The sequence below is a fragment of the Cyclopterus lumpus genome, chromosome 14 (genome assembly GCF_009769545.1).
Source record: "Cyclopterus lumpus isolate fCycLum1 chromosome 14, fCycLum1.pri, whole genome shotgun sequence".
NCBI lineage: Eukaryota > Metazoa > Chordata > Actinopteri > Perciformes > Cyclopteridae > Cyclopterus > Cyclopterus lumpus.
In genome coordinates this window covers 21,388,804-21,415,268 of record NC_046979.1, presented here as the reverse complement: position 1 = coordinate 21,415,268, position 26,465 = coordinate 21,388,804, and the positions used below count along the sequence as shown (strand labels likewise).

At 41.4% G+C, this 26,465-nt stretch overlaps 1 protein-coding gene across 8 annotated transcripts in view; it reads right to left on the bottom strand.

Annotated features, from left to right (window-relative positions):
* picalma (phosphatidylinositol binding clathrin assembly protein a) overlaps positions 1-26,135 on the bottom strand; it is a 31,090-nt gene extending 4,955 nt beyond the window's left edge. Inside the window, exons 1-18 of one of the 8 annotated variants that reach the window (XR_004611042.1) lie at positions 26,021-26,129; positions 25,610-25,854; positions 15,145-15,287; positions 14,905-14,980; positions 14,714-14,816; positions 14,079-14,172; positions 13,835-13,946; positions 13,100-13,206; positions 12,967-13,008; positions 11,495-11,580; positions 11,113-11,236; positions 10,053-10,186; positions 8,256-8,341; positions 4,024-4,134; positions 2,947-3,037; positions 2,506-2,640; positions 2,255-2,285; positions 2,072-2,171 (exon numbers count right to left, since the gene is read on the bottom strand). Coding sequence is in view for 6 of the 8 variants with exons in the window: in XM_034549911.1 (XP_034405802.1) it covers positions 2,072-2,171; positions 2,255-2,285; positions 2,506-2,640; positions 4,024-4,134; positions 8,256-8,341; positions 10,053-10,186; positions 11,113-11,236; positions 11,495-11,580; positions 12,967-13,008; positions 13,100-13,206; positions 13,835-13,946; positions 14,079-14,172; positions 14,714-14,816; positions 14,905-14,980; positions 15,145-15,287; positions 25,610-25,739 (1,614 nt within the window). In the remaining 2 variants the exon portion in view is untranslated. Of the gene's footprint in view, positions 1-2,071; positions 2,172-2,254; positions 2,286-2,505; positions 2,641-2,946; positions 3,038-4,023; positions 4,135-8,255; positions 8,342-10,052; positions 10,187-11,112; positions 11,237-11,494; positions 11,581-12,966; positions 13,009-13,099; positions 13,207-13,834; positions 13,947-14,078; positions 14,173-14,713; positions 14,817-14,904; positions 14,981-15,144; positions 15,288-25,609; positions 25,855-26,020 lie in introns of all 8 variants that reach the window. The other 7 variants (XR_004611043.1, XM_034549911.1, XM_034549915.1 and 4 more) reach the window with 7 other exon arrangements.
* Positions 26,136-26,465: the final 330 nt, after the last annotated feature.

The following is a 26,465-nucleotide window of genomic DNA, read 5'->3' as shown; positions in this document are numbered from 1 at the left end:
ACAAAACACGGCTACACATGATCTATTTTGGTAACAGTTCCTCATCGTACAGTACAAGCAACACAGCCCTCATTGTTCATATTGGTCAATAAGTCGGGTTTTACAATATTGACTCACAACAGCAGAAATGTGGTGGTGGTTATATTAAGCAGCCAGAGTGAGAGTACTTTTTGTTCTTCAGAATTTACAATTAAAAAAAGCTACATCAATCTTACATACAACTTACGTGACTGGAAATATTTACTGTAATATGTTTACACAAACTCAGTGCTGGGGCACATTTGAGGGGAAAGTTGAGGTAAAAACAAACAATAAATCATAAAATACAATGCTTAACATTCTGTTGTTGAAGTCCTGAGATATTAATCAAAGTTCTTGTTGGATTTGGGACCTCATCATTAGCACTGCTCTGGTGGTTGTTCCTGATCACAAAGATCAGTTCATTGATCCGACTGTGGGTCAGTGGTTAGCATGTCCGTCTTTCAATCAGGGGATTGGCGGGGATTTAACCTCTAATCCCCTGGTCGATGTGTCCTTGAGCAAGACACTTAACCCTGAATTGCTGTGTCTACGGTGTATGAATGTAACATGATTGTAAGTCGCTTTGGAGAAAAGCGTCAGCTAAATGTAATGTAATGAATAGGACACAAGGGATAACAGCAATGAAAGTATGCAGTCTGAAATCAATCTGCAGTTATGTGAAACAATAAGAGGACCGAAGCTCCAGAAACACTAAAAAAAAATATTTAAAAAAGAAATTTAAAAAAAAACATGGATTGTACCAATAATGCCTCCCAATCTACTTTCTGTATACCACCAATTTCAGTCAATAAATACATGTATAAATACTTGTATAAAAAATAAACACTCAAACAACCATTCATGCGGAGACACAAGAGGTAGGCTTTCATGACAGCACTTAACAAGCGGAAAGGACTAGTGTTTGGAGCCTAGAAAGCACAGGAAATACACTTAACGGCAGGCCATCCAAGAACGCCTTAGTTCCACAGGGCAGGAACAGGCAGATGGACTCTGCATTTTTTTGGCAGACAGAAAACAAAGTTAACCAATAGCAGTAACCTGATATTGGTTCAAAGCTGTAATGAAGTGGTTCCCTCTGCCCATGACTAAGTTGTCCACACAGGAACTGATGATGATTGAGCCCAGGCTGCTGCATGCAGTGCTAGCACAGGAAATCTCCCACACACACTGTTACAGCCTCTCCCCCACACACACTGTTACAGCCTCTCCCCCACACACACTGTTACAGCCTCTCCCCCACACACTGTTACAGCCTCTCTCCCACACACACTGTTACAGCCTCTCTCCCACACACACTGTTACAGCCTCTCCCACACACACACACACACACTGTTACAGCCTCTCCCACACACACACACACTGTTACAGCCTCTCACACACACACACTGTTACAGCCTCTCACACACACACACACACACACTGTTACAGCCTCTCCCACACACACACTGTTACAGCCTCTCCCACACACACACACTGTTACAGCCTCTCTCCCACACACTGTTACAGCCTCTCCCACACACACACACACTGTTACAGCCTCTCCCACACACACACTGTTACAGCCTCTCTCCCACACACTGTTACAGCCTCTCCCCCACACCCACCCTGTTACAGCCGCTCACCCACACGCCGTAACAGATGCTCTTTTACACACACACGCACACACACACACACACACACACACGTTACAGACGCTCTTACACAGATACAGTTACAGCCACACACTTTTTAAAAATGTTTTATTTATATTTGCTCCATTACCAATGGGGTTAAAAGTTTGACTTACTCGTCAACATCACAAACCAGATGAACACAGTTACAGCCGCTGACAGTCACACACACACTAAAAATGGCAACCATATTTTCCGTCTTGGCAACTAAAAGCTGATGCCTGGCAACCACTTTTAAAAATGAGTGTTGAGCCCTGAGGACTATGGAGGAGAGCCACGCTAGAAAATCATTCATGCCCAACTGATCTCCTTTTGGATGTTTACTGGTTGGGGAATAGAAGCAGACAGGTGAGCCCTACCATGGCTGCAGGGTTCCAGGTGGTAGAAGGAGCAGTCTTGGGTTGCCAGTTGTTTCCACCCGTCAGCTTCTTCTCACCAGGCTGACTCCAGTGAAGATCACTACAGAGTCCATTCAAAATGTTAGTCATGTTTAATATGCAGTATCAGGGATATGAAGTTTAAGGCCACTTGCGTGCACTTACTTCTTTGCTGTGCCGTTGCCAATTCCCAGATCTAAAGAGGACAGATGCAATGTAAGGAATGCACCACAAAACACTTAATTAACACAAAGGATAACATGTAGCGAGACGGATGTAATTTCACTCTACTCTTAACATTTATGCTAATTTTACTATGTTTTTATTTATTTCCATGCTATAATTTACGGTACACATTTAACCTAATCTAATAATCTGTTTATACAGCACAATTTGTTGTAAAAAAGGGAACTTACTGCCGACAAGGTTGGCTAGTGATGAGTCCAGGTCGTTGGACACCAGTTTGTGGGCCTGTTGGCCGTTCAGGGTCATGCCCATATCCTGACTGGGTGAACATGTCACTGTGGGTTTGAGGAGGCCACCTAAAACATCTTAATCAAAAGGGGGCATGATAAGGGGAAAGGAAGGGAGACAACAACAGACAATAACATGGCCACACACACAGACAAAAGACGGCCACGCACACACACACACGGACAACAGACGGCCATTCGCACACACACACACACACACACACACACACACACACACAGAGAGAGGGACAGGGAGAGAGAGAGAGAGAGAGAGCGAGAGAGAAACAGAGACAGAGAACATGTTGAGCGTGGATGAGGCAGGACAGCAGTGCTCACAGAAGGAAAGAAAACTGTGTGAGAGGAGTGTGTGTTGAGTCAACTCACCCAGTCATGCACACGCCATGCAAAAAGCCAAGGGCCCAGAGAGTGTGTTTATCCCCAGCACAAGGGAGGAGAGAAACAAGATGATGTGAGACTGTGAGCAGCCGAGAACCAAGTGAAGGTGTGCAAACAATGAGTCTGTTAGATGGTATATAATTACTAGGAGTTCTCACACTCCAGTGACCGTGTTTACATTTTTTTTATAATTAATACCCATTTCACATGTCATTCCCTCAAAAAATCCATCTCAGTGGCAGTGTTAAATACAGGCTGCTAGTGTTTCCAGTAATGGGCTCATTTGTTATAATAATAAGAATTTAAAGAGATATTTAGATTTTAGAGATTAATTTCTCTAAATCCTAAAATTCTACTTTTTTTGATCCCAGGTAAAATGAATAGTTAGTTTTATCAAACACTGTGCTTTTGTGGTGTCTGCAGCTCATTGATAATGACAATAGTCCGTAGACAAAGAATCTGCAAGTGAGACCATCTCAGCTGAAATTATTCCACAGCCACACATAACGAAACAGCGTCATTTTCTGCACCTGTGCATGCTAAAAAATAAATATGTGGCGAGATGGCAGAAGCACATGAGAATTGTTTGGATATTCAACAATAAGAAAGTGATGACCGCCATCTGTGACGTGCTTAAAATAATTTTTCAGACTCCCACTTATGTCATTGTCTAATGGTTATGTACGGCTATAGTGTAAAAAGCATTTAATAATTGAGCCTGTGGGGTTTAAATAATATTGTCTGGATTGATCAGAAGGGGTTCAAATTGTTCCGTCTGAGCATATTTTTAAAAAAAAGGAAAAATGGGTAATCATGTCAACAATAAGTAACCTGATCAGTGAAATTAGAGTATTTGGGATATACTTTGAACATTCATAGTCCACATAAAACACACGAGCAAGTCAAAGTCAAAAACTTTGATTTTCTATAGCCTCAACATGATTCAATGGACGTGCAACTTGTCCCCAAACCTTCAGGTGGCAGCAGAGTACATGAAGACAGCTGGCTCCCAAAGGGCTATGAGGATATACAGTGTAAGTGTGTGTAGGAATACTACTCTATTACCTGTAGCATCCTGGTTGTTAGCGTTGATGTTGTTGCCGAATACTGAGTCAAAGTCGACGTTAAGGCCTTGAGAGTTCTGGGGCTGCTGTGGCGTTGGGGAGGCTGGAAACCCTGTTGAGGCAAAAAAGAAAATGTATTGACAACACTACCTCTGTTCCTCCCAACACAACCAGAGGCAAGTAGAAAAACAATAACTCTTTGGAAAAGGTGGATAATGTGACTGGATGACTCTTTTTTTTTGTAGAAAAAACCAAACCATCCTGACCACTGTCACCGCTGTATTTTCTTGTTGATTTGTTGCAGAACTAATATGCAAAGACCAAAAGAGAAAAGGTTGACAGTACAGACAACTGTCTTTATCCATTATCTTTCAAGGAAAATGTCACTGCTTAAGGTTGGACAACCACTGGCGACGGTGTCATAACCTCCCCGTCTATTGTTGTCCATCTATGTGAGCTCACATCAGTGATGTCTGGAAACAGCTTGGTCTATCTGCGTACCGTTCTATTGCCCAGCTTCCTCACCCATCAGAAAGCAACATTTTAATCACATTTGCTCTTTAGATTAGCACATCCATCCATCATGGTACAGTTGCTCTAATACTACTTCCATCTGTACAGGTGCCAAATGACACCTGTGTGTGTGTGTGCGTGCGTGTATATATATATACACACATATATATATATATATATATATATATATATATATACACACACACACACACATATGTGTGTATATATATATATATATATATATATATATATATATATATATATATATATATATATATATATATATATATATATATATATATATATATATATGTGCATATGCACATGCACACACACTTTATTAGCTGCTTCCTCCGCATGTCGGCATTAGTAGAATTATAAAATGCAGAATTTAACTACACAACAGCCGATAGTATAAATTGATGAGATTGGTAATACCCGTAATCTGTTTTTCATGTTGAATTAACATGGTAATCAATAATCGTGTCTGCTGAGATCCAATTATGTAGCATCAACATTTTTTAAAACTTCTCTGGTTACGCCATCCACACTAGGAAGTAACCCTGTAGTTTTCAAACTTATCCGTCCACGTGAGCATTTTAAAAAGGTTTTTGGTGCTCTAAAACACCGGACTAGTGTGGACGCTCAGTGTAAATGTGGCAAAAGATTTAAAATGGAAATGTAGTATTGTGGACATGGCCTAAGAAAGTCTAGGAAACTCCTTTGATTGTAAAGAGTGCTCAATTCTCAAATTGAAACAATTAATGTAGTAGTCTATTCTATCCTATTACAACATGGAGCTAAAACGTTCTGATAACTGATCTTTTTTGCACAGCCAAATGACCTCTGGTTGTAACAAAATATATAAACATAAGTCATTTGGCATTTAGAGAAGTCACCTGAGGCTCAGAGAAATTGTGATGCTTGCCTCACTATTTTCAGACAGTTTAAATGATTAATTGGGGGAACAAAAAACATCCACAGATTAATAAACTGGCAAAGATAATTGTTAGTATAAGCTTTAAGGAACTCACACCCAAACATGATAGTTACCATCAGTCTTCCTTTAGATCATAGACACATTCTTTGAACAAACTAAGCTGAGGCTATGCTGTAAAAACACTGATGTCAGTCTGAGAATGTTCCCAGGAGACAACTACAAATACAACACAAGTAAGGAACATCTGGAGCATTAGGTTGGATTTCACCTTGATCAACCCGGGAATACCTACCTCTGAATAGACCAGCTACAGCAGGGGACTCAGATTGGAAGAGTGGAGTGGTGTTGTAAGGGCTTGGCCCACAGAAGGAGTCTGACACACAGCAGCAACAGCAGACAGGCAAAGAACCAAATGGAGAAAGAGGGAGGAGGAGAAGATTATGAAGAGATGTAGACCAGAAAAATTACAGAGCAGCGAAGAAGCCGAGCAACTGCGGGAATGGCTTTTTAGGGAAAAGGTCAGGATTCGCAGCTCAAAAGCGGAGGAAGCCGGCACTCATCACAGCCAAATCTCAGGGCAGCGCATAACTATAGCGTTGTAGGAAACAGCGATGGAGAGGAGGCATTTCCAGCAGGACGGCTTTGTGTCAACACTGAGACACTGTCAATCGAGTTCTATTCATGACCATTCACAAAACATCTCACTACTCTCACATCAGCCATCCAGCAGCCAGACAGTCGTCTGTACCTGTGATAAATGTCTCTATTGGCGCGGCAGAATCGAGATCAGATGCCAGGGAAGAGTTTGAGTCAAAAAAGGGATTGTAATGATCTGGAGAAAGGCAAAAAGCCTGCTGGTAAAGATGGACATTCTGCAACAAAGTCCTTTGGCCTTTGAAGTACAAACAGAAAGAGAGAAAGCAAATAAAAGATACAGCAGCCTTAATCAGAGAGTTAAGTGCTGAGGAAATAAACAGTAGTAACATAGCCTGATTACGGAAGGAAACACATATTTGGTGTGGGGCAGCGTGCCAGATCTTTGATGAATGGAGTAAAGAGTCAAGAAATGTTCTGACCAGTGACCCTCAACCACTTCAGGCATTTCCTCCCTCTTTCCCTACTGCTCTGAAATATACTCCAGTACCCATGTTAAATGGCATTAAACCACCAGTCAGGCTGATGTTATGAGACGAGTGGCAGCCATACAACACAAAATTAAATCTAGACTAAAAGAAAAGAGAGGATGCAGCAAAACAATCCCACCAAACACTTCATGGCTAGGTGTCCTAGAGGACAGGCTGCCAGCGTCCGAAGACACCGTGGACAGGTGGACAGCAACGACAACAGGTAGTGTGAGGAAAGGGTTTGAGTTTGGAATAGATTCCTCCACAGCTTCTGCAGCAGAGGTGAAAAGATCTGAGTGAGCAGAGGGGGAGAAAAAAAGAACAAGGAAAAAAAGGAATGGAGAGATTATGGCAGAGAGGGGAAGAAAATGGAAGACGAGAAGATACAAAGATGCATGCAAGATAGGGTGTAGGGAAAGATGACAGTGCTCGGGTGAGACGGATTAACACAGAGTTTAAGATACAGAGACAGGCTTAGATCATGCACTCCCTCATTGGACATGTCAGGTCTGATGACCAGCTTTATTACAAGCACACTGAGTGGTACATCAGTCACCAGGTTAAGAGTCGTTATTATCACAACAGCCAGAGTCCATACCTTCTGATAGCCAAAGACAGCAATGCTTACAGAAATAGCCATGTATGATGTTTGTGTTCAGAAATGTCAATTTGGGGAATGCCTAACCTGTTTGTTACAAAATACAAGTACAAACATGAACAAGGCTGCAATTATACAGCATTGACAAGTCCATGTTGTACTTTGATTGTCTTTGCCTTCATTGAAAACGTTGCTCCTTGTCAGTAACTAATGGGAACAAAATCACATGTGGCTTATTTTGGTTTTAATATAATAAACAACCAAAGAAACTTGAAATGAATACACATGAACCATGTGGCCTAATTTAAAACTAATATTCTAAATTACAGGCCGTCGTATCTAGAGCATACACAATATTGACATACCCTTTGACATGAAAAACATTATGAAGAGATAAGATTGCAACTGTGCAAGTCAATATTATTCTCCAAATTAAACTCTAAAAACAGCAAAGTCCCAATGCAAACCAGGTTCCCATACAAACTGTGCACCAGTAACAAGTTCCATTGTCTACTTAAGGTACAGTAATATGACTCAGGCAAGCAAAGTGTTCAGCAGGCAATGAAATGTCTTTCAATTATTATATAAATTTGTTTAATATTCAAATAAAAGTGGACATGCAATGTAGGAACATGTTTTTTTCAGTGGCCCAGGAATATAAAAATAAAGTACATGATTAACAGATTGTTATGGCCGACTGTGCCTGATAAATAATGGTGAAATAGCCATCCATCTCCACCTCACAGGGCGGTCACACGTGCTGTCATTTGCATGAGTAAAGAGAAAGATCGTTGATGTTTTTCAAAAAAAGCTACACCAGCTACAGTCAAAAATACACTAACACCTGACAAAATAGATTAAACATCACTTTAAAAAAATTTTCCTGCATTCTTCTATATGTATAATATATACACACACACTAGATTACCTCAGTCCTTAACAGATATTCTAAGGCATCATTGTTGAATGCGTGTACTGTGAGGAATGTGTGAGAGCTGTGTGTGCCAAGGAGTGCTTGACGTGTGCGTTTGTGCTGTGAAGACGAGCGGCGCTCTCACCTCCCCATGTGTTGGTGGCGGACGGAGTCAGCGACTGCTGGAAAGCCGGCTGCAGGTCCAGCAGCTCATTGGCTGCCTTGGAGGTGCTGGTGGGAAACGGGCAGAAAAACAAGGTCATGGAGGATAAATCAGTCACTCATTGACAAAACGGTAGGTTCAACATAAGGTTTCCTTTAGAAGAAACTTTTTTCCCTGAGCAATACAGAGTAACCCAAAGATATTATAGACATTCTTATTTCTATGTACAAATACTGGCGTTAAAACTGATGACCGTTATGGTGGAGTGTTACGTTTTAAGTTGCACTGCATGTTATCAGTCTTACTGCTGCAGCTCTCTAGTTTCTATACAGGGATCAAAGTTTCATCTAATCATAGTGCGCAGAACCTGTGAAGCCATATTGAAAAATGTTAGCCATCTACTTGCATTTAAAGCTACTATGGAGGAATTTTATTTTGTGTTGACACAATGACCAGCATTAAGAATAACTATAGAAATTAAAGCTGCGACCCGCTCGGCCGAGAACCCAGGGCCGCCGGTCGTACGTTTTACCATTTGTCGCGTAACGCTTTCTTTCGCCAGTAGGTGGCGCTTCGTCTATGACTGAAATTAGGCTCGTCGTCCGTGACTTGTAACAAACATGACAAGTTTGGGGCAGATTTGAGCTAGTCCAGTTGAGCCATTAGGTTGCACAATGAGAATGTGAACATATACATGCATCATGTGTCTCTACGTGGTCTAGACCACATCATGTAAATTAAAAGTGATGAAAAAATTAAACCTGGCCTGGATTTGAACACACGACTCCCGCTCTCAAGGCGATTTATTATACCACCGATTTGATGAAAAAACTTAAGCGGATCGTGTATAACCATAAGACATTAGTGTCTAAAACCACACACAAAAAAGATCTGATCGACTTCAATCTTCTTCCCAGGATGATCTGAAGGTCTTGAAGATGATTATTCAGAAAAAAAACGGGTTTTTCACCCATTCTCACTTGTCGTTATAAAAACTCAAATAAATGCCCACTTTCTGTGTTTTGTTATGTTATAGACTGTTGCTTTAACTAAACCAATCCTTCCAAAAATAACCATGCATGATGCCAGTCAAGGCCTGAACACATTTCCAAGAAACATTCAAAATTGTCATAGGAACACAACTAAAAGAAATCAAATGACAAGTTTTAGACCAGAATATATATATTCTAAAATATAAACTATATATTTGTATATATATTCGATGCTACAACAATTTGTTGTCCAATGTCTAAACGTTCACTTATGCCGTTCAATAAATAAAATGATCAGATCTCCTTTCAACTTTTATCTCCAGTTCTGAAACATCTGCAACAGAATGTCAGACTAAATCCACACTAATATGAGTTACTAACGCTACGTTTCAGTGTTGTTTGAAACAGCTGCAGACACTTTTTAAAATGTGAAAACTCTGGGGTTTGTTTCAGTCTCGACGGGTAAAAGAGGAGACTTTTGAAAACCATGATGTTAAGACCCACGTTCACTTATTGATTGGGTCCAGTCACAATGTGTCCTTTCCTGATTCATCACGCCCCTATGATGTTTCCCTTTACCAGGAGAAAACCAATGACATCAGCCTTCATTACCATGCAACTACCAATGGTTAATTCAACACAGATTACAAATTACATAGATAGATATAGATAGATAGAGAGAGATATATAGATAGAGCCAGACCTCTAGGTAGCCTTGTAAGTGGGTCTGAAAAATAAACCTGGCATTTAAAACCTAAGATGATATGAATAAGCCCTGTGGTCTCACCTGTTGGTGGAGCTGGGGGTAGAGAAGAGGTCAATGGCAGGGGCAGAGTGGATGGTCCCGCCCACCGTGGAGATAGGGGTGGAGTCTGTGGTTGCTGCGGAAGGATTCTTCTGGAGCTCTAAAAGACGCTGCTCCTTCAAATCATTAGGAGGACAGTGGTAAGCAAAGTTCACACTACACGTCAAGGAAATTAATACGCGAGCAGCAGCAAACCAGCAGCAATGGTGAAAAGCAGCATTATGCCACTGTTGTTTTGGGCTTTCATGCCACATGACTTGGAGGAATCCCAGATGAGTATGTCTGTTATCCAGGATTGCAATAAGTGGTATTGTCGCTTAAGTATGGAGAAAACATTGTATCGCATACTTACAAATGGCTATAAACTCCCATTAATGCACATTACTAACTATGCTTCTTCCCCGGTGTCTTTGTGCGGTCTCGCCTCACTGGTTTACATGGATCGTGGTTTTATCTGGACCCTGGTCCTGCCCAACACCTCCTGCTATTATCATTCTTATTGATAGTTGCATTGCTATTAGTGCTTTCAATACCATTACCGCTTCCATTATTATTCTTTTACATCCACTGTTGCCACTTTTGGTAGTTGTAACTTTTTCCATCATGGTTACTACTCTCATACTCTCATTTCTTTCATACGCATTGAATGTGTTGCAACTCTGTTCATTCTGTACACATGACATCTATTGCTTCTGTCCATCCGGGGAGAGTGATCCTCCTGAAGGTTTCGTCTCTTTTTCTCCAAGTTAAAGGTTTTTTGGGAGAGTTCTTCCTGATCTGATGTGAGAGACAGGGATGTCGTATGTGAACAGAGAGTAAAGCCCTCTGAGGATTATTTTGTCATTTGGGGCTTTACAAAATAAATTGAATTGAGCACAAACTAAATCGCTGATTTGCCTGTGATCGGGATTTTTTCAGGCTGTGGTAATGTCTGCACTATTATAGCACAAGAGCTTTACAACACAAGTCAGCATTCACACATTGGAACTCTGGTGGCTGCTCATCAGGAACAATAAATTGTTGGTGAGTGAGGAAAATGTACCTTTAGTGCTCTCAGGCGACTCTGCTCTTCCTCCAAGGCTGCCAGTTTCTCCCTCTCATCCACTCTGGTGAAAGATATGCCAGTGTTGGCCAGGGAGGAGACCGCATTGGAGAGGGTGCTGGCCCTGAAACAACGGAGAGACACAGGAAACCGTGACAAACCAAGAAACTATACACATTATATACATATTTCACATAAGAGATTTTCTGTGGTCTGAGTTGTCTTGTTTCTAGCTTGTTTGTTTTTTAATGACGACATAAAAGAATAGTTTAACTTTGAGGAAAGTGCATCTTCCATGCTGGAATTTCTTTTTACATAAATCATCACGTTTTTGAAGCAAACAAGCCTCTGCTAGGAGCCAGATGAAGTGCAGCAGACCTACCTGCTGGCTGCTGTTGAGTCTTTGACTTTCTTTCCCTCTAAAGAGGCCAAGTGCTGCTCCAGGGCATCAAGCAGGCTACTGGGGGCCTATTGTGAATATCATTGACACACATTAAGTTTCAGACTGAGGAAAGCCTAATACAAGATTTCATCTGAAGAAGAAAGAAAAAAAAAAAAACACACTGAAGCATGCCAAGTTATTGCCAAGAGTCCACAAACAGAGATACCCCCAAATGCAGAGAGAGAAAAGGTTCATATACTTACACAAACTGTAAACTGAAAACGGAAAGATAGAAAGAAGGGAAGAAAATACAGAAAATAAAAGGTGGCAAAAGTCAAGATGTTATAAAGAAAACCTCTGGGAGAAAGATCTCCACTTTGGGCATATCCGTTACAGTTAGAAACCTCTACCAACTACATAATGAACGCAGCCTCCAAATAAGTGTATTTTCTACATAATGCACCACTTGAGCAGGCCACTGCTTTATACAAGAAGGTTCCATCATATCGCACCCTAAAAACCTTGATTCACACCTTTATTTGCTGTACAGCGTGCAAGGTCAGGAGTGAGTGAGTTGGAGGGTGTCTGTGAGAGCATGCATTGCCTGCCTAGCATGCACAGCACTTGGTGTTAAAACGTGTTGGGCCTGAAACTGCAGGGGTTAGCAGTCTGTGAAAAAGATATTATAGCCACATTTTGCAAGTTGCATATTATGGAGGTCACTTGAGCACCACACGTAATGACCTACAGCATACGAGCTGAAAGCTTGCAAATAGCATGTGCCAAATAAAATGACGAGTTGACCAGGAGTTTGTATAATAATAATGCAGTTTTATTATGTCAGCTCTCTCCCCATAAATGAGACTCACATTATAGTCCAACTTTGGTCCTAGAAGTGTTACTAAGCTACAGGACACACGACATAATAGTTTTGGCATTATGTCTGCTGGTCTTGAGACGTTGACCTCTTGGAAAACTTTTAATGGCCAAATTCAAGAGGTGTTAAACTCCACTCACCTTTAGTTGATTGGAGTTGTGAGCAAATTCTCGGTGGTTTATACCTTAAAAGCTCAGCACATAAAACAGAAACTAGGCCTGGATGGATGACAGTGAGATGTTTTTCTTGATTTGGTCAACTGAGCCTTTAACATGTCAACGTCATGCTACGGTAACGCATTACATAGGGGACAGACTCATTTAAAGCAGGTGCTACTGCACATTGACAGTGTCCTTTTAATCATTATTGACATTAGTCAGTGATGATTTGAGCCGTTCTCAAATATCTGTCACGCTGTATATTCTAGACATACATTAGATAAATAATGAAATATATATCATCAATTAATACCCCATTTAGCCATTTTCCTGTTTTAAGTTACGCAAAGCCAGTGAAGAGGTCAGGGCTGTAAAGTGTGTCAAAGTAATTGCAAAGAATCCAAATAGTCATCTTTAGAGCTGGCATTGAGGCTCACCTGTGACAGATCTGGGATGTCCCCTCGATCAATTCCGACTTGCTGCAGGAAGAGAACAAAGACCATCAGATTCGGATGAGGAAAAAAACAACAAAAAACAGCCAACTCTTCGAAATCCAGGGTCCTGTCTTACCTCTGCAACTTTGAGGAACTCTGAGATTCGAGTCATTCGTGTAAGGAATTTCTTGTAGATGTCGAGTCCTTCTTTGCACTGCACTTTCTTCATGTCAAAGTATTTCTCTATTGACGAGGATGACAAACACCATCATCATTTCCCTTAACTCGGTTTTGTCTGCTACTTTGAAGTTTATATTTTCAGAACACAATAGTCTTAAGGGTACAGTATCTCCAGAGGGTATACACACTTCATTGTCAGCAGACATGATCAATGCTGGGTCAATTCCATCTTGGGACTCAGGGCAAAGGTAAATGAGAACAATGAAAACAAATCCCTATTTATACATGGGTTGTGAAATTTGCATAGTAAAAACTAAAGTTCCATCCTATGATCATTGACTACTGTCGAAGTAGTTTAGATTAGTTTGTTTGCAACAACACCCTAAACTTTCTTTGCATTAAGCTTGTTGGAGGTCTGCAGTTCCAGAAATCCATCTATCCTCTGTTTATCTGGACTTACATACACTTTGTGTGACTGTTAAACATTCTACAAGTACATCCTTGCTTTCAAAGCTCAATACAAAGTATTAAAAAAAATAATCGCAAGGCCACTGAAGTAATTAATTTAGACTTTCCCCTTATGGCCCTCATCATACATAATGACCTCTTCAAGTATAGCAAATAAGGATAAGCAGAAAGTTTAAAACAAATTCATTAGTAAGGGCATGCCAACCCAAATGCTTGTTTTTACCCAGGAGGTTGATTATGCCCTCATTGTACGCTGCAAACAGTCGGATCGCATCTTTGAACAGAAGCATGAAGGCTGCGTTGATCACGCCATTTGTCAGTTCATTGGCATTGACCTGGAAGAGGGGTGGAGGGGTTGAGATCAGTTTAAAGTTTAGGAGTGCATTTGGAAAAACAACTAAACAGCTGATTTCAAGTGTGCAATAGATTTTAGAAGCCAGGCAGTGCAAACCATACTGAGCACTCACATTGAAATCGAGTAACACGTCCATCTGATTTTGGATGATGGGGATGGTCTTGAGGAGTTTCTCCGTGTTCATGGTTCTCATCACTCCATCAGACCTGTGGAGAGAAAAGGCAAATGTAATTTCATAAAAATGTCTTTGGGCTTCTAGTCTTGATTGTTCGGGGAGTTTTACTGTAAAAGGAGCTCATATGTACAGTATGAGCGAACAAATCTCTGCAACAGTCCCACTGGACAGTGCAATATCTATAGTTACACTGTAATAATAATGCTAAATATTCATAAACATTAGGCCCCTTAATGTCCAGCCCCCCACAGAGCATGATTACATCTATAAACATTAGAGTATATTAACTTTAACATGATAAAGTGAAGCGTAAACAGGAATTTTACCACTAATGGCGCTGAGAGGTCAAATGCTTCATACATCTGATGAGCTTATGGAACGAAGAACAAAGCGGTCCGAAAGTTTTTTCCAGGAAATACAACTTGTGCAATGTTATCCTTCAGTATCATTCAGCATCATCTGCCACAGGAAACCCTTCACTGGGGTTTCACCTTTCTGGAGCATGAGGCTTTTGGGCTCAGGTCAACACCACAGCAAGTTAGAGTGAAAGCAAAGAAGAGAAAGCTCCTTACCCTCTTTTCACTTTAGTGAAGTCAAAGGCGACTTGTCTGTAGGACACAGCCTTCTCATTCAGGTAGCGGCTATACCTCCTTATGAACGTCGACATGTCATAGCCTACGTTGCAAAGGAACGAAGAGAGGAGTGTCATAATGAATGAGTATTGGCTTATTGCAGCCCAATGTGAACAGTGTTGGTAACGTACCTTGGAGGCCACTTTTGTCCAAAAAATTACTGAGGTTGAATAGTGTGTTTCTTGAGGCCAGATACTGTATAAATCTCTGCAGAAAAACATCAAGGGGGGCTTTTGAACAATGAAATTGTGGCAATGTAACGTAGACCATGCAGACAACATGTATTCCGTCAATGTACAGGGGAGAACCCGTGATCAGATAAACAAATATCCTTGATAGCAAAGATGAAGAACAGTTGTTGAAGTGCTGACCTCATTGCCATAGACCATCAGATGGTGTGTGGCGGTGAGGGACTTGAACACAACCACCCAGCTGGTGTTGATGGCCCTCTCAAACAGTGTGTCGGCCAGCTGAGGGATGTTCACATTCATCTCATTTGTGCACTGTATCAAGTCTGTGGAGGAGAAAGAGAGAAAAGAAAGAACCTCAGAGGGAGCACACAAGTTTGCCGTTTAGGGAGAGATCTTCATCCTCATTTTCTTTTAGTGGTTCCTTTTCCTAACGCCATGCTGTGAACAATCATTAAAATACTGGAGGGAAAGGTGGTGCTGGTGAGTCAGAGTTTAGGTAAACCGAGACCATCAGAACAAATAAACACTTCTAGAAAGCAAAGGGACAGGAACATGTTACACACTTTATAGGAGAGGATGATCTCATCAGTTGCGTGTTACTTAATACACACTCAAAAATCAACCAATCTGAAAGTATGGATACATTTCACATCAATGAATTTAGAGGAGATGATAGCAAAAGCCACAGGACATATGGCTTTATTTCAGAAGGTGAGATTACAAAGTAGCCACACTCAGAGAAAACACCCAGCGTTATCTTGGAAAAAGTCGCGCTTGTGACCCAGTACGTCTCCTTTTCTTTTCCCACACGCATGCCCACATGAGAGGACTGAGATCTGTCGACTGACAAGGCATATAAACGCAGTATGGCTGCCATGCGCTACAATTCAATTTCAATTCAGTTTATTTTGTATAGCCCAATATCACAAATTACAAATTTGCCTCAGAGGGCTTTACAATCTGTACACATACGACATCCCTGTCCCAGGACCTCACATCGGATCAGGAAAAACTCCCCAAAAATAACCTTTGACAGGGAAAAAAAGCTTCTAGAGAGCAACAGAGGAGGATCCCTCTCCCCAGATGGACAAAAGCAATAGATGTCGTGAACAGCATTTACAAAGTTACATAAACACATTACATGAATATGACAATGTATGAATGGAACTCCAATCCATGAAACAGAAGGAGGTAGAGAGGGGGGTGGGGGGGGGGGGGGGGGGGGGGGGTATCAGCAGGGCCAACGCGGGAGGCCGGCTCACCAGGCATCAGCCATCTGGTTTGAGAGGAAAGCAAATGCTGGTAATTAGAAATTGTACATAAATAAGACACACTTTAAAAGGGGGAGTGGCTTGTCTTGTCTCTGTGGCTTGTCTCCATAAAAACAGTTATTTCCACCGCTCACCACGGAATAAATAACCACTAGTTCTGCTTTATACTTGTTGTGGACATCCCATAAACCTCGGAACATCTAACGCCCTGGTGTTTGGGTTCATAACGGCCGTTTCTCAATATGCGTTCTTGTCCATACTTGTGTTCTCGTGGACTTGTGAAACGTCGTCAGTCGCGGCCCAAGTACTGTTCCAATTCAAAAGTTTGCTTCTCGCAAAGCACGGTAAAAATGCCCGGATGTGACTTGATCCGCCCAGTTTCCAAAGGATGCATCAGAGGAGACTTTGGACAGCACCAGCGACGGGGAGCAATGGGGAAGGACAAAATACTCAACTGAAAGTTGACTTTTTCTAAATACTGTTGTTGAGTCACGGAATGTAATTTTAAGACGTTTTCAGGCGAGAAGTTATTAGTTTAAGCATCAAATCTGTGGTCTGTTTGCCGAGATTCAGCCGATAAAAAATATGCGCCGACGGTTTCGGAGATTTGAGTTCTGGCTCGCGGGACCGGTGAGCCTGCAGCACCGGGCGGTCAGCGCTCAGTGTGGCCGCCGAGAACAGCCTGATGTCGGCAGGACTTTTTCAAATGATCCGCTGGCTCTGGTGTCTCCGTAGCGGTTACACATGAGATATCATTCAGGTTTGGAGGATCTAACGAGCACAACGAGTTTATTATTAGTTCACAGGTTGAATCAGTTTAACTGAAGAATTATATATATATATATATATATATATATATATATATATATATATATATATATATATATATAAATAAATGACAGTGAATAATTGTTCCAATTGTAGAAAGACAGTCCTGCATCCTCCCGTCCTCGGGAGTTTGGACTCTGGACTCCAGAGTCCAAACTCCCAAGTCCAGACTCCAATAGAACACAAGTCTGTACTCAGCGTACTTTGGATTGAGAAACGGCCAACATCATCCCTAGGCTCACACAGCTCGGAGTTTCACCGACTAACTTCCGCTTCTGCCGGAGCAGCAGCAGCAGCATGCAGGAAGGGAAGGGGGCGTGGCTTGTCTCCGTAGAAACAGCCGTTCACCACCGGGGAAATAAGTTAGTTCTCGCACAACGTTACGGGTCTCTCCGATGGTCTTTGCTCTACCGGCTTTTTTTTGTTGCTCCGCACTCAACTCAATTTTTTTTTTTAATATACTTATACATCTCCGCGTCTTATTGGGTGGCGTAATAATCGCGCGACACAACGAATCGATAATGCAATTCGTTGCCAACTATTTTAATAATCGATTTTAATCGATTCGCTGTTGCAGCCCTAGTCAATATACAATCGACAAGCGGTACAAGCCTATACTCTATTTCGTTTGCTGAAACACACAGCAAATACCCAGAAACCAGACATTTAACAAAGTCAAACTCATGTGATGCATTGGGAAACCCCTGAGCAGCAAACCTGCACGGTTCCTGAAAGATGTCATCTGGACATATAAATCACATTTGATCAAATGTTGACTAGGTTCCAAAGGAATGGAAAAATCTGAGAATATCCAATATTCATTCCCTTCATATGTCAAAAAGAGGCTTGGCAGACAGTGTAAATAAATATTAATGTGAATTTTATATTCAAAGGACATGAATGATCCTCTCCAGGCCTTACCGATTGTTCAAGATGTGAAACACTATTGTATATCTCCATTGCATGTTTCCAATTGTGTTTTATTGGCTGTGGTATTACTGTAGACTCTAATTAGATTGCAAAAGTGCAGGTTCAAATAAGACAAAATTAACTAGGAAGGTTTGCACTTGATATACTGTACACCAGATAACTGTCACAACAAGCCACATCAAAGAAACAATTGAGATAGCTTGTTTCAGTTAATAGGTAATGTTAGCGGTGTACGCGGCGGTGGCTGTGCTGCCCGTTGAGGCCTGTTTACATGGGTGGTCTATGAATCCTCCTCAGTGTTTGTTGAAAGCCACACAAAAGGCTTTTTGCATACAGAATGGGCCACCCATGTGACAACAAAGGCCTTGTTAGACACAAATGAAATGGCTGTGGGGACTTTCTCCACTGGCATTTCTGAAATTAGTTTTGTACAAGCACAAATTATAACCTGCCACTTTTGCTAGTTATACTACTCTAAAACAGTTTTCCCAAACTTACATTTAAATAAATAAATATATATATATATATATATATATATAACAGAAAAGCTGCCTTCAAAGAATGTATTTTTTTTCCAGTTCTGTTACAGTAAGAATACATTTGTGGAAGTGGGTGGATTTTGAATAAATTTCACACAATGGCCATTTCAAAAACAGTTGCCTTGACACATTCTCAGAATACTACGAGGTAGTTCAACCCAGTCAGCGACATTTAGCAGCAGAGGCAATTAGGAGAGAGCGGTAGACAAAACAAGCCACTGGTCTTTAACTTGTTCAGCAGAGCAACCATATGTAAAGAAAGCTTTGGTATCATGTCATTCTAATAACGCAGGCTTCACACACACACACACACACACACACACACACACACACACACACACACACACACACACACACACACACACACACACACACACACACACACACACACACACACACACACACACACACACACACACACACACACACACACACACACACACACACACACACACACACACACACACACACACACACACACACACACACACACACACACACACACACACACACACACACACACACACACACACACACACACACACACACACACACACACACACACACACACACACACACACACACACACACACACACACACACACACACACACACACACACACACACACACACACACACACACACACACACACACACACACACACACACACACACACACCATCTGCGTTCAGCCCTCTGACGTGTTGATACCGCGAGTACCTGCTGCCGGTGAATGGATGCAATTCCTCCTCAAGACCCAAGCCAAGTGTATGTCTTTCTTGCCACCTACAGAAACTTGAAGGGGGCTAGCCACAAAGATAACGACAACTTTGGCTGTTAAGGCAGATCAGCTGGTCCAAATAAGGGGCCATTCTACAACCATCCTATAGACCTAGCTCTATATATTATTGTATAAATGTCTTTGTACCTTCTGAAAATGCATTAGGAGCCAGATGTAATATGTTGTGTTGTGACTTAAGTTCCTCTGTTAAAACACTTCAAATAAAGTTGGTTCACAAATATACAAACCACCAGAGAGGGAGCCGAAACATGGACCGCCTGACTGTTAATTAGACATCTGTGGTACAAATCGCTGCTATATGACAGCAGTTGGCACTTTAATTTTAGTTTTTACTTTGGCAGCTTTGCTAAATGTGTGTACTTCCTTTCTGGATCACACCCAAAACAAAACTCAATGCGATGAAGTTCACTTTGTAAATTTTGTGGAATTTTAAGATAACATCATTATAACATTACTGCATGATAATGGGCATTCCAGTGGTCGAGTGTGGCTGCTGTAATTGTGTAGGCTTGTAATCAGCAGCAGAATTGTCAGGAAATGCATCAGAATTATACCAGCCAATCTCACATTTGATCAGCACAGCTCCCCTTTGCTCTGGAGAGGGGTTGGGTCAAGAAATGACTTCCTGTTGGCCGTTTACCCCCAGACAATCCAAGGCTGTCGAATAGTCAGAATTTACCTCCTAACGTCTAACCACTTTTCCTTGACCTCTGGAAACCATCACAGGGTCAAGAAAAGATGGGACGGTGAATTCATGGAGGAGTTAGGAAAAGACAACCGCGATGTTTAGAGAATCCGACCCCACTTCCACTAAACTACGTAGTTATGAGGCGACGTCAGGCGGATGTTAGTGACATCAGTCTGCAGCGGTGAAACTCCAATGTTCAGGAGATTGACTACAAAAAAGATCATCTTACATGTTTGTCTGTGTTGTGTCATGCAGACGACATAAGTCAAGGTATTACTTTATTACCAAGGTTGGAATAGAAATGAAAGAAGGAATATAAAAGTGAAACCAAGGGATTGTCACAGAGAACAAAGCTACTAAACCTTCTCATTCTTCAGTTTCAAACATGCTGAATTAAATACGGTATCACGCTATCAATGTCTCATACCCCTTTATGTTGTTATGGTTTATATACAGATAATATGATCATAAAAATATGCAAACAATAGTGTATGAAACACCACACAACTCAGTGTGATCCAGAAGTGTCGACTTGACAGTGTTTTACAATTGTATTGTTGATAGAAAACATAATCAAAAACATGAACCAGACGTCCCCACTGAAGAGCTCGTCCAGTTTAACCCTTTTATCAAAGCGCAACTGAAGTCAAATCAAAGAAGGCTGAGGCTACAGTACAACACCAGAGAGCATATCAAATACATGTCAGTTTGATCACTTTACAGAAGTGTTCAGCAACAGTAATGTAACATTCTACTTTGCCAGCAGGTTTAACCGATTATTTAAAGTTCACAACATTTAAGCATTTCCAAGTTATAGCAACGGTTATTTACATAACCAGCATTTGTCGGCCATGATCACTTGTTCTCATGAATGGCGCGTCACTTTTATTATGGGGTGGAATTATCTCCTACGGTCCAGTGTTTCCTATGCTGAAGGAGATAAGGAAGCATTGAAGCCCTTTACTTTGCATTTAGAGAATTCAAACAGCTCTTATCATGATGGCCACTTGGATACTTACGGGTAATTCCACTTAGTTAGGAACCTTCCTAAGCAAAAAAGGACTATTGGACCACAGCCTAAGGCTGGCTTTAGGAACAAACGGAACACTTCCTGCTTCAGAGAACGTCTATCCTTCCAATACAGTGACTCTGAACATGATGTGGGCGAGCAGGAGACGGGTGTGTACGACAGGGTAAAGGTTACCTATGATCTGCTGGTTAGTGAAACATGGAAGGATCTCACAATAACTGCAATACTGAGCTATTAATAAACCAACCGCAGGATATGGCAAGCAAGATTAAAATTATGTTCAGTGGGTTCGCCGTGTATTTACACTATGCTACTTTTTTTACCCAGCCGTCCAATCACTATGGAGAGGGAGTTGGACAAATACCTCAAAGACCAAATGCCGTCTCCCACATGTAGGCTACAAGTGAACAACAACGGAGGAGGAGACATGAATACCCAGAGACCGGCTGGTCCGTCTCCCTTCGATCCGGTCTTCATCCAGATCCAGATCCACCTGGTGCTGACATAACATGGTGCAAATATTCCGTATCATAGCAACAAAACACAACCAAAGTTTCTCGGCTGAAAAAGAAAAAACGCTGCACCTCACTGCCCTTCTGTATCCAATAACAGACATTTCATTATTTTTAAAACTGACAATTCTGTATTTCAGACAATATACCGAATAATAGTTAGCGAAAGGAACATTTCAATTACCAGCAAGTTCCTTCTCTGCTCAGGTATACATTTACATATTTATCCACTATTTTTTTTACATGGGAATAGTCGTTTGCTGCTGAAGTAATGTTCTGGATGACAAAGACAGCTCCTTTAACATAAAAAAGTTAAGGTGAAGTAATTTTTGAAAAAAAGAAATGCAATAATAGAACATATCACACTGTTCAACCAATCAGTATCACTAAAGGGGAAATTCCTTCACCATGATAGCCCTGGATGGATTCTGTGTTCTGCGAGAAACACTGTATAAAACAGAGGAGCCTAGGTATAAATAGTCAGACGACAGACAGGTGTCATGTGTTGTCAAGGACTTCTCCACTCCATACCTGTGGTCTCTGGTGGGCTCCAGGAGCAAGCACATGCTCATGTTAGCTACTTTGAGTTGTGAATCTCACAGGCTGTCAGAGTCACAGCGGACTAGTGGACCGGGCATCAGCACTCTTTAAGGGTGGTCACTCGATGCCACTGCAGTCACATGCAGTGGCATCACACAAAATTACCAAAGCAATATCATAAATTCAGATTATGACCAGCCCAGAGTCTGACTGCTCAAATAAACCTGCTCTATTCTTTAAAACATATTATCTAAATGCCCTTCTGTAAGACCTTTAAACTGCTGCTTGTAAATGCTACTTTTTCATCAACTAGTGCCAACAGAGAACCAGATGGAACTAGAAGGCACAATCAAACTCAGAACCGGTGAGACATGAATGAGATCTTTCATGCCATACAGATTTGTATGTTGGTCTGAGGTGTGGGTGAAACTGTGAGAACCGAAGCGCCTCAATGAATAACTTTATAGACTACAGTGAACAAATGGACCAAAAAGGTGCAAGAGGCAGAGTCTTTCTCAACATTTACTTTGTTGTCTTATGATAAGTTCATGTATGGAGACGTGTTTACCCAAAAACACGTCAGTTTTAAGTTTCAACTGAAATAAATGGCCTCTATTCTGGATGTCTACCTTTAAGTTAATACCTTCTAAACTGGGACGGTAGAAAGGACAGGAAGAGATAATAAAAAAAAACATAACTGTATGTTAGATTAGAAAGCATGTGACACAATAAGAGCAATTAACACGGGAGTACCTGCAGCTTCAAAATAATGCACCATAGGACATCACAGGGCCCATTCCTACAAATCCTAACTTCCTCCAGAGTCAAGATTGTTACACCCGTACCAAAGGTCAACAGCTACTGCTGACTTCATATATACACACACACACACACACACACACATCACTTCATGAGAGACCTTTGACCACTAGCAGTGTGTAAAGAACGTATGATGTGTAATGGCAATTAACCTGAAAGATTGCTACCATGAACTTGTGCAGAACATTATTTAACAACAACAACTCAGCGGAAAGAGAAAAATAAAATTGCACTAAACCCAAATTTCCCTGAAGAAATTTCACACTGACTTTAAACAAACACACAAGTAAATAAGCTGAAGCAAACAGCAGAGGTTGATTTGTTCACCCTTCACTTATCCTCGTCTGGTAACTGCAGAGTCTCTTAAGTTATGTGACTGAGTTTATCTAGCATGTCAGTGTTAAAGAATGTGAACTGTAGTCCAGCGTAAACACAACAAAGGCGGGCCATGTCTCACCTGCAACACAAAATGCAGGAACACAGGAAGGGCAGTGAGACACATGAAGGCAATACTTGGCTGGAGAGGAGACTCCAAACACAAATGCACCTTTCTGCCCTCTTTAAATACCTCAAACCTAAGTGAGATTCCTGCTTGGCAGTGGGTCTCTGGATTACTTCAATTCTGCTGTTCCACAGATGAGCCATATATCACCTGGTTGTCTGGTATCAGAGAGGTCACTGTGACACTGCCTCATTACCTCATAACTCCATCAGCTGAAAGGTGTAGCTATTCCAAAATCCACATGTTCCAACATCAAACATGGCGCTCCGTGCCTAAAAATAGTAGATTCCACATCGTACCAATGCCTGCATCATACTGTTGGTTGCCGAGCCACTTTGTATCACAGAAAAGAGCACTGTGATGAAACACACATTTCATAGCCTCAATTATTTATCAATTATTTACAACAATCATCCTAACAAAATCTTTTCTTACAGCTTATGCCACCATTCAAACTGCAACCAACTGGCAGTAATGGAGAATCTTCCAAATCTATCCAAAAGGCCTGCTATTCAAATTGAACTGTGGTGATAATTTAGCAGAGGAGGTGCACTGAATGTTTGCCGTTTGTCGATGGAAGTGCTACCAAGTTCATTGGCAAGGCTGATAGAAGTAGACCAAAATCTAAGGCAGTTTATCCCTGAAGAGAAACAACTGATTGGAAAAAGATGATGTAAGATTAATGATAAAAAGTTAGCAAATACCTGCAGGGCAACACATTATCACATCTAATGAAATTGAGTGCCAACATTTGAATATATAATAAATATTTGAACCTGTTTAAAAGTATATGGAGTGGAGCTGCACATCCATGCTGAGCTGTCTGAGAACACTTATTTTTACATTGGAAACAGGGTTAACAGGTGCTCCGATTATGATTAAGCCGACAGTCCATGGACTACCCTTGTTCAAATAAGGGCAATGTTTACAACCTGAAAAACTATTTTAAGTTACAATGTAGCAATGCGTTTTCCAACAAATGGTTTGGGGGAACCAGTCATCTACGCTATACAGACTGATAAGCTGCATGTGGAGTAGTATGAACTGATAATAAAACCCAAGCAGGGAGTATACAGATGAGCCGTTTGACTTGGGAGCCCCTGACAGCACCATGGTAGTCTGGGAAAGATAGATAGACTCAAAAGGTCAGGAAGAGCAAAGGCTGTGTCAACTATCCAGCGCATTCAGAGCATCTGTCCAGCTGGACAGATCCCTCCATTAACAACAACTCATGAACAGCTCAACACTAAAATACCCTTATGGATCTGGTCGAGACCATGCTGAATATATATTAGCTTGTGTACTCTTGATAAAGTTGTGCAAGTCTGCTGCATGAAAAGTACAACCTCAACAAGCAGAACAGTTGCCGACCGACACAGAATGTTCTACTGAAACATATTTCAACACCTTTATGTTTGTATAATGTTGAAGCAGAATCAATGAAGCCAAAGTTACTCCATGCAGCTACCATTCCATCTGAAATGCCTCATTGTAGCTCCCTGTTGTGTGCGTTTTAGCAGAAAGTCAGAGCCCTTCTAAAAGCTGGAATACCAACGGAGAGTTCTTCGGTGTGACGTCAACCTCGGTGGCGAACTGAAGCGTGATTCATGACAAATCAGGCTGAACATAATATTTTATAGGACTATACAAGTTAGCGTGTTCAAAAAAAGAAGGGAGCTCTTTTGTTACCTTGCTACATGTTGAATGCAGCCCCTCTCCGCAGAGCTAACGTTAGCTCCCCAACACTCCTTCCTACGGGGACCGAACTGTGTGCGCACAGCCAGTCCATTTCGTGGGACGTAGTTATCAATATCAAATGCAAAATGATAACGCGTTACAATGAATTAGCACGAACAAGGATCCTAGCTGCTAACACTGAGCATGTAATTGACGGACTGCTTGTCAAGCACCACACGCAAGGCTGCCGTTTAAGATCAAATAAATCAGACTTGATTGGACCTCTATAGACACACGTGTTCGTTGGAATAGTAGAGCAACTACCACAGCATGTACGAGTTACAGGAACTTAACACTTCCATGTCTGTGAAGGCCTCAATGCCAAGACACGGCAGTCACATTCTGACGTTAATAAAAACATTTTTTTTTTTTAAAGGCCAAACCATATTGAAATATTGAACAGGTAATGTTACAGCTATATCAATTATCAATTAATAGAATACTTACAATCCAAATGTTTCTTTTTCGGCCCCATTATTTCATGTGTGGTTGACTTGCACACCGTTTTGGTTATCGCCGAGCCGGTAACACTGTGCTGAGCGGCGGTGATTCGGTCGGTAATGCTCTGTCCAGACATCCTGCCTCGGATCAAGTGAACGGTCGCCGCTAAAGAAACGTTTACAAATCCAGCGGAACAGCCCTGCTTCTGTGGACGGTGTCGCTCTTCAATGGATCTGTGCCACCTGACAACACTGAAGACAAGAGAGAGAGACAGAGACGGAATAATGAGACGAGTGCCAGCGATGCTTTTCGGTAGGAAGCTAGCCGGCTAGCTACCGACTGGGAGAACCACCCTAGCGGACCGACGGTAAAGCCTGAAGCTGCAGTACGAAGCAGCCATTACAGTAAGATACCAACCCGGTCTTATGGTCGAGCACTCACGTCTAGTCTGCTCTCCTCTTCCCGTACAAGTCTCACATACCGTAGCGTTAGAGACAGACAGAATAGAAATATATGTTACTTCCGGACAGAGCTTTCCACAATAAAAGCTCACTTCATGAAAAAACAAGAAAAGCAGGAGTGATAAAGATAAGCAGTAGCCCCCGAAACCTTACCTGTAAATATGACCCTCATTGTTATTAGTTAAACAGAATGTATTTCCAAAAGCACATACTTTGTGTTTCTGGTGGCCTGCTCCATATTCAGTCCCCAATAACTATTCCCTACTTATGAAGCTATATACAGGTACAAAGCCTAATTTGCTGTAAAAACAACACCAACAAAAACATAGCAACCACAACAACAACAACAAATAAACAACGTAATTGAGTTCACCAATATTCATTTAAACCCCTGTGGGATC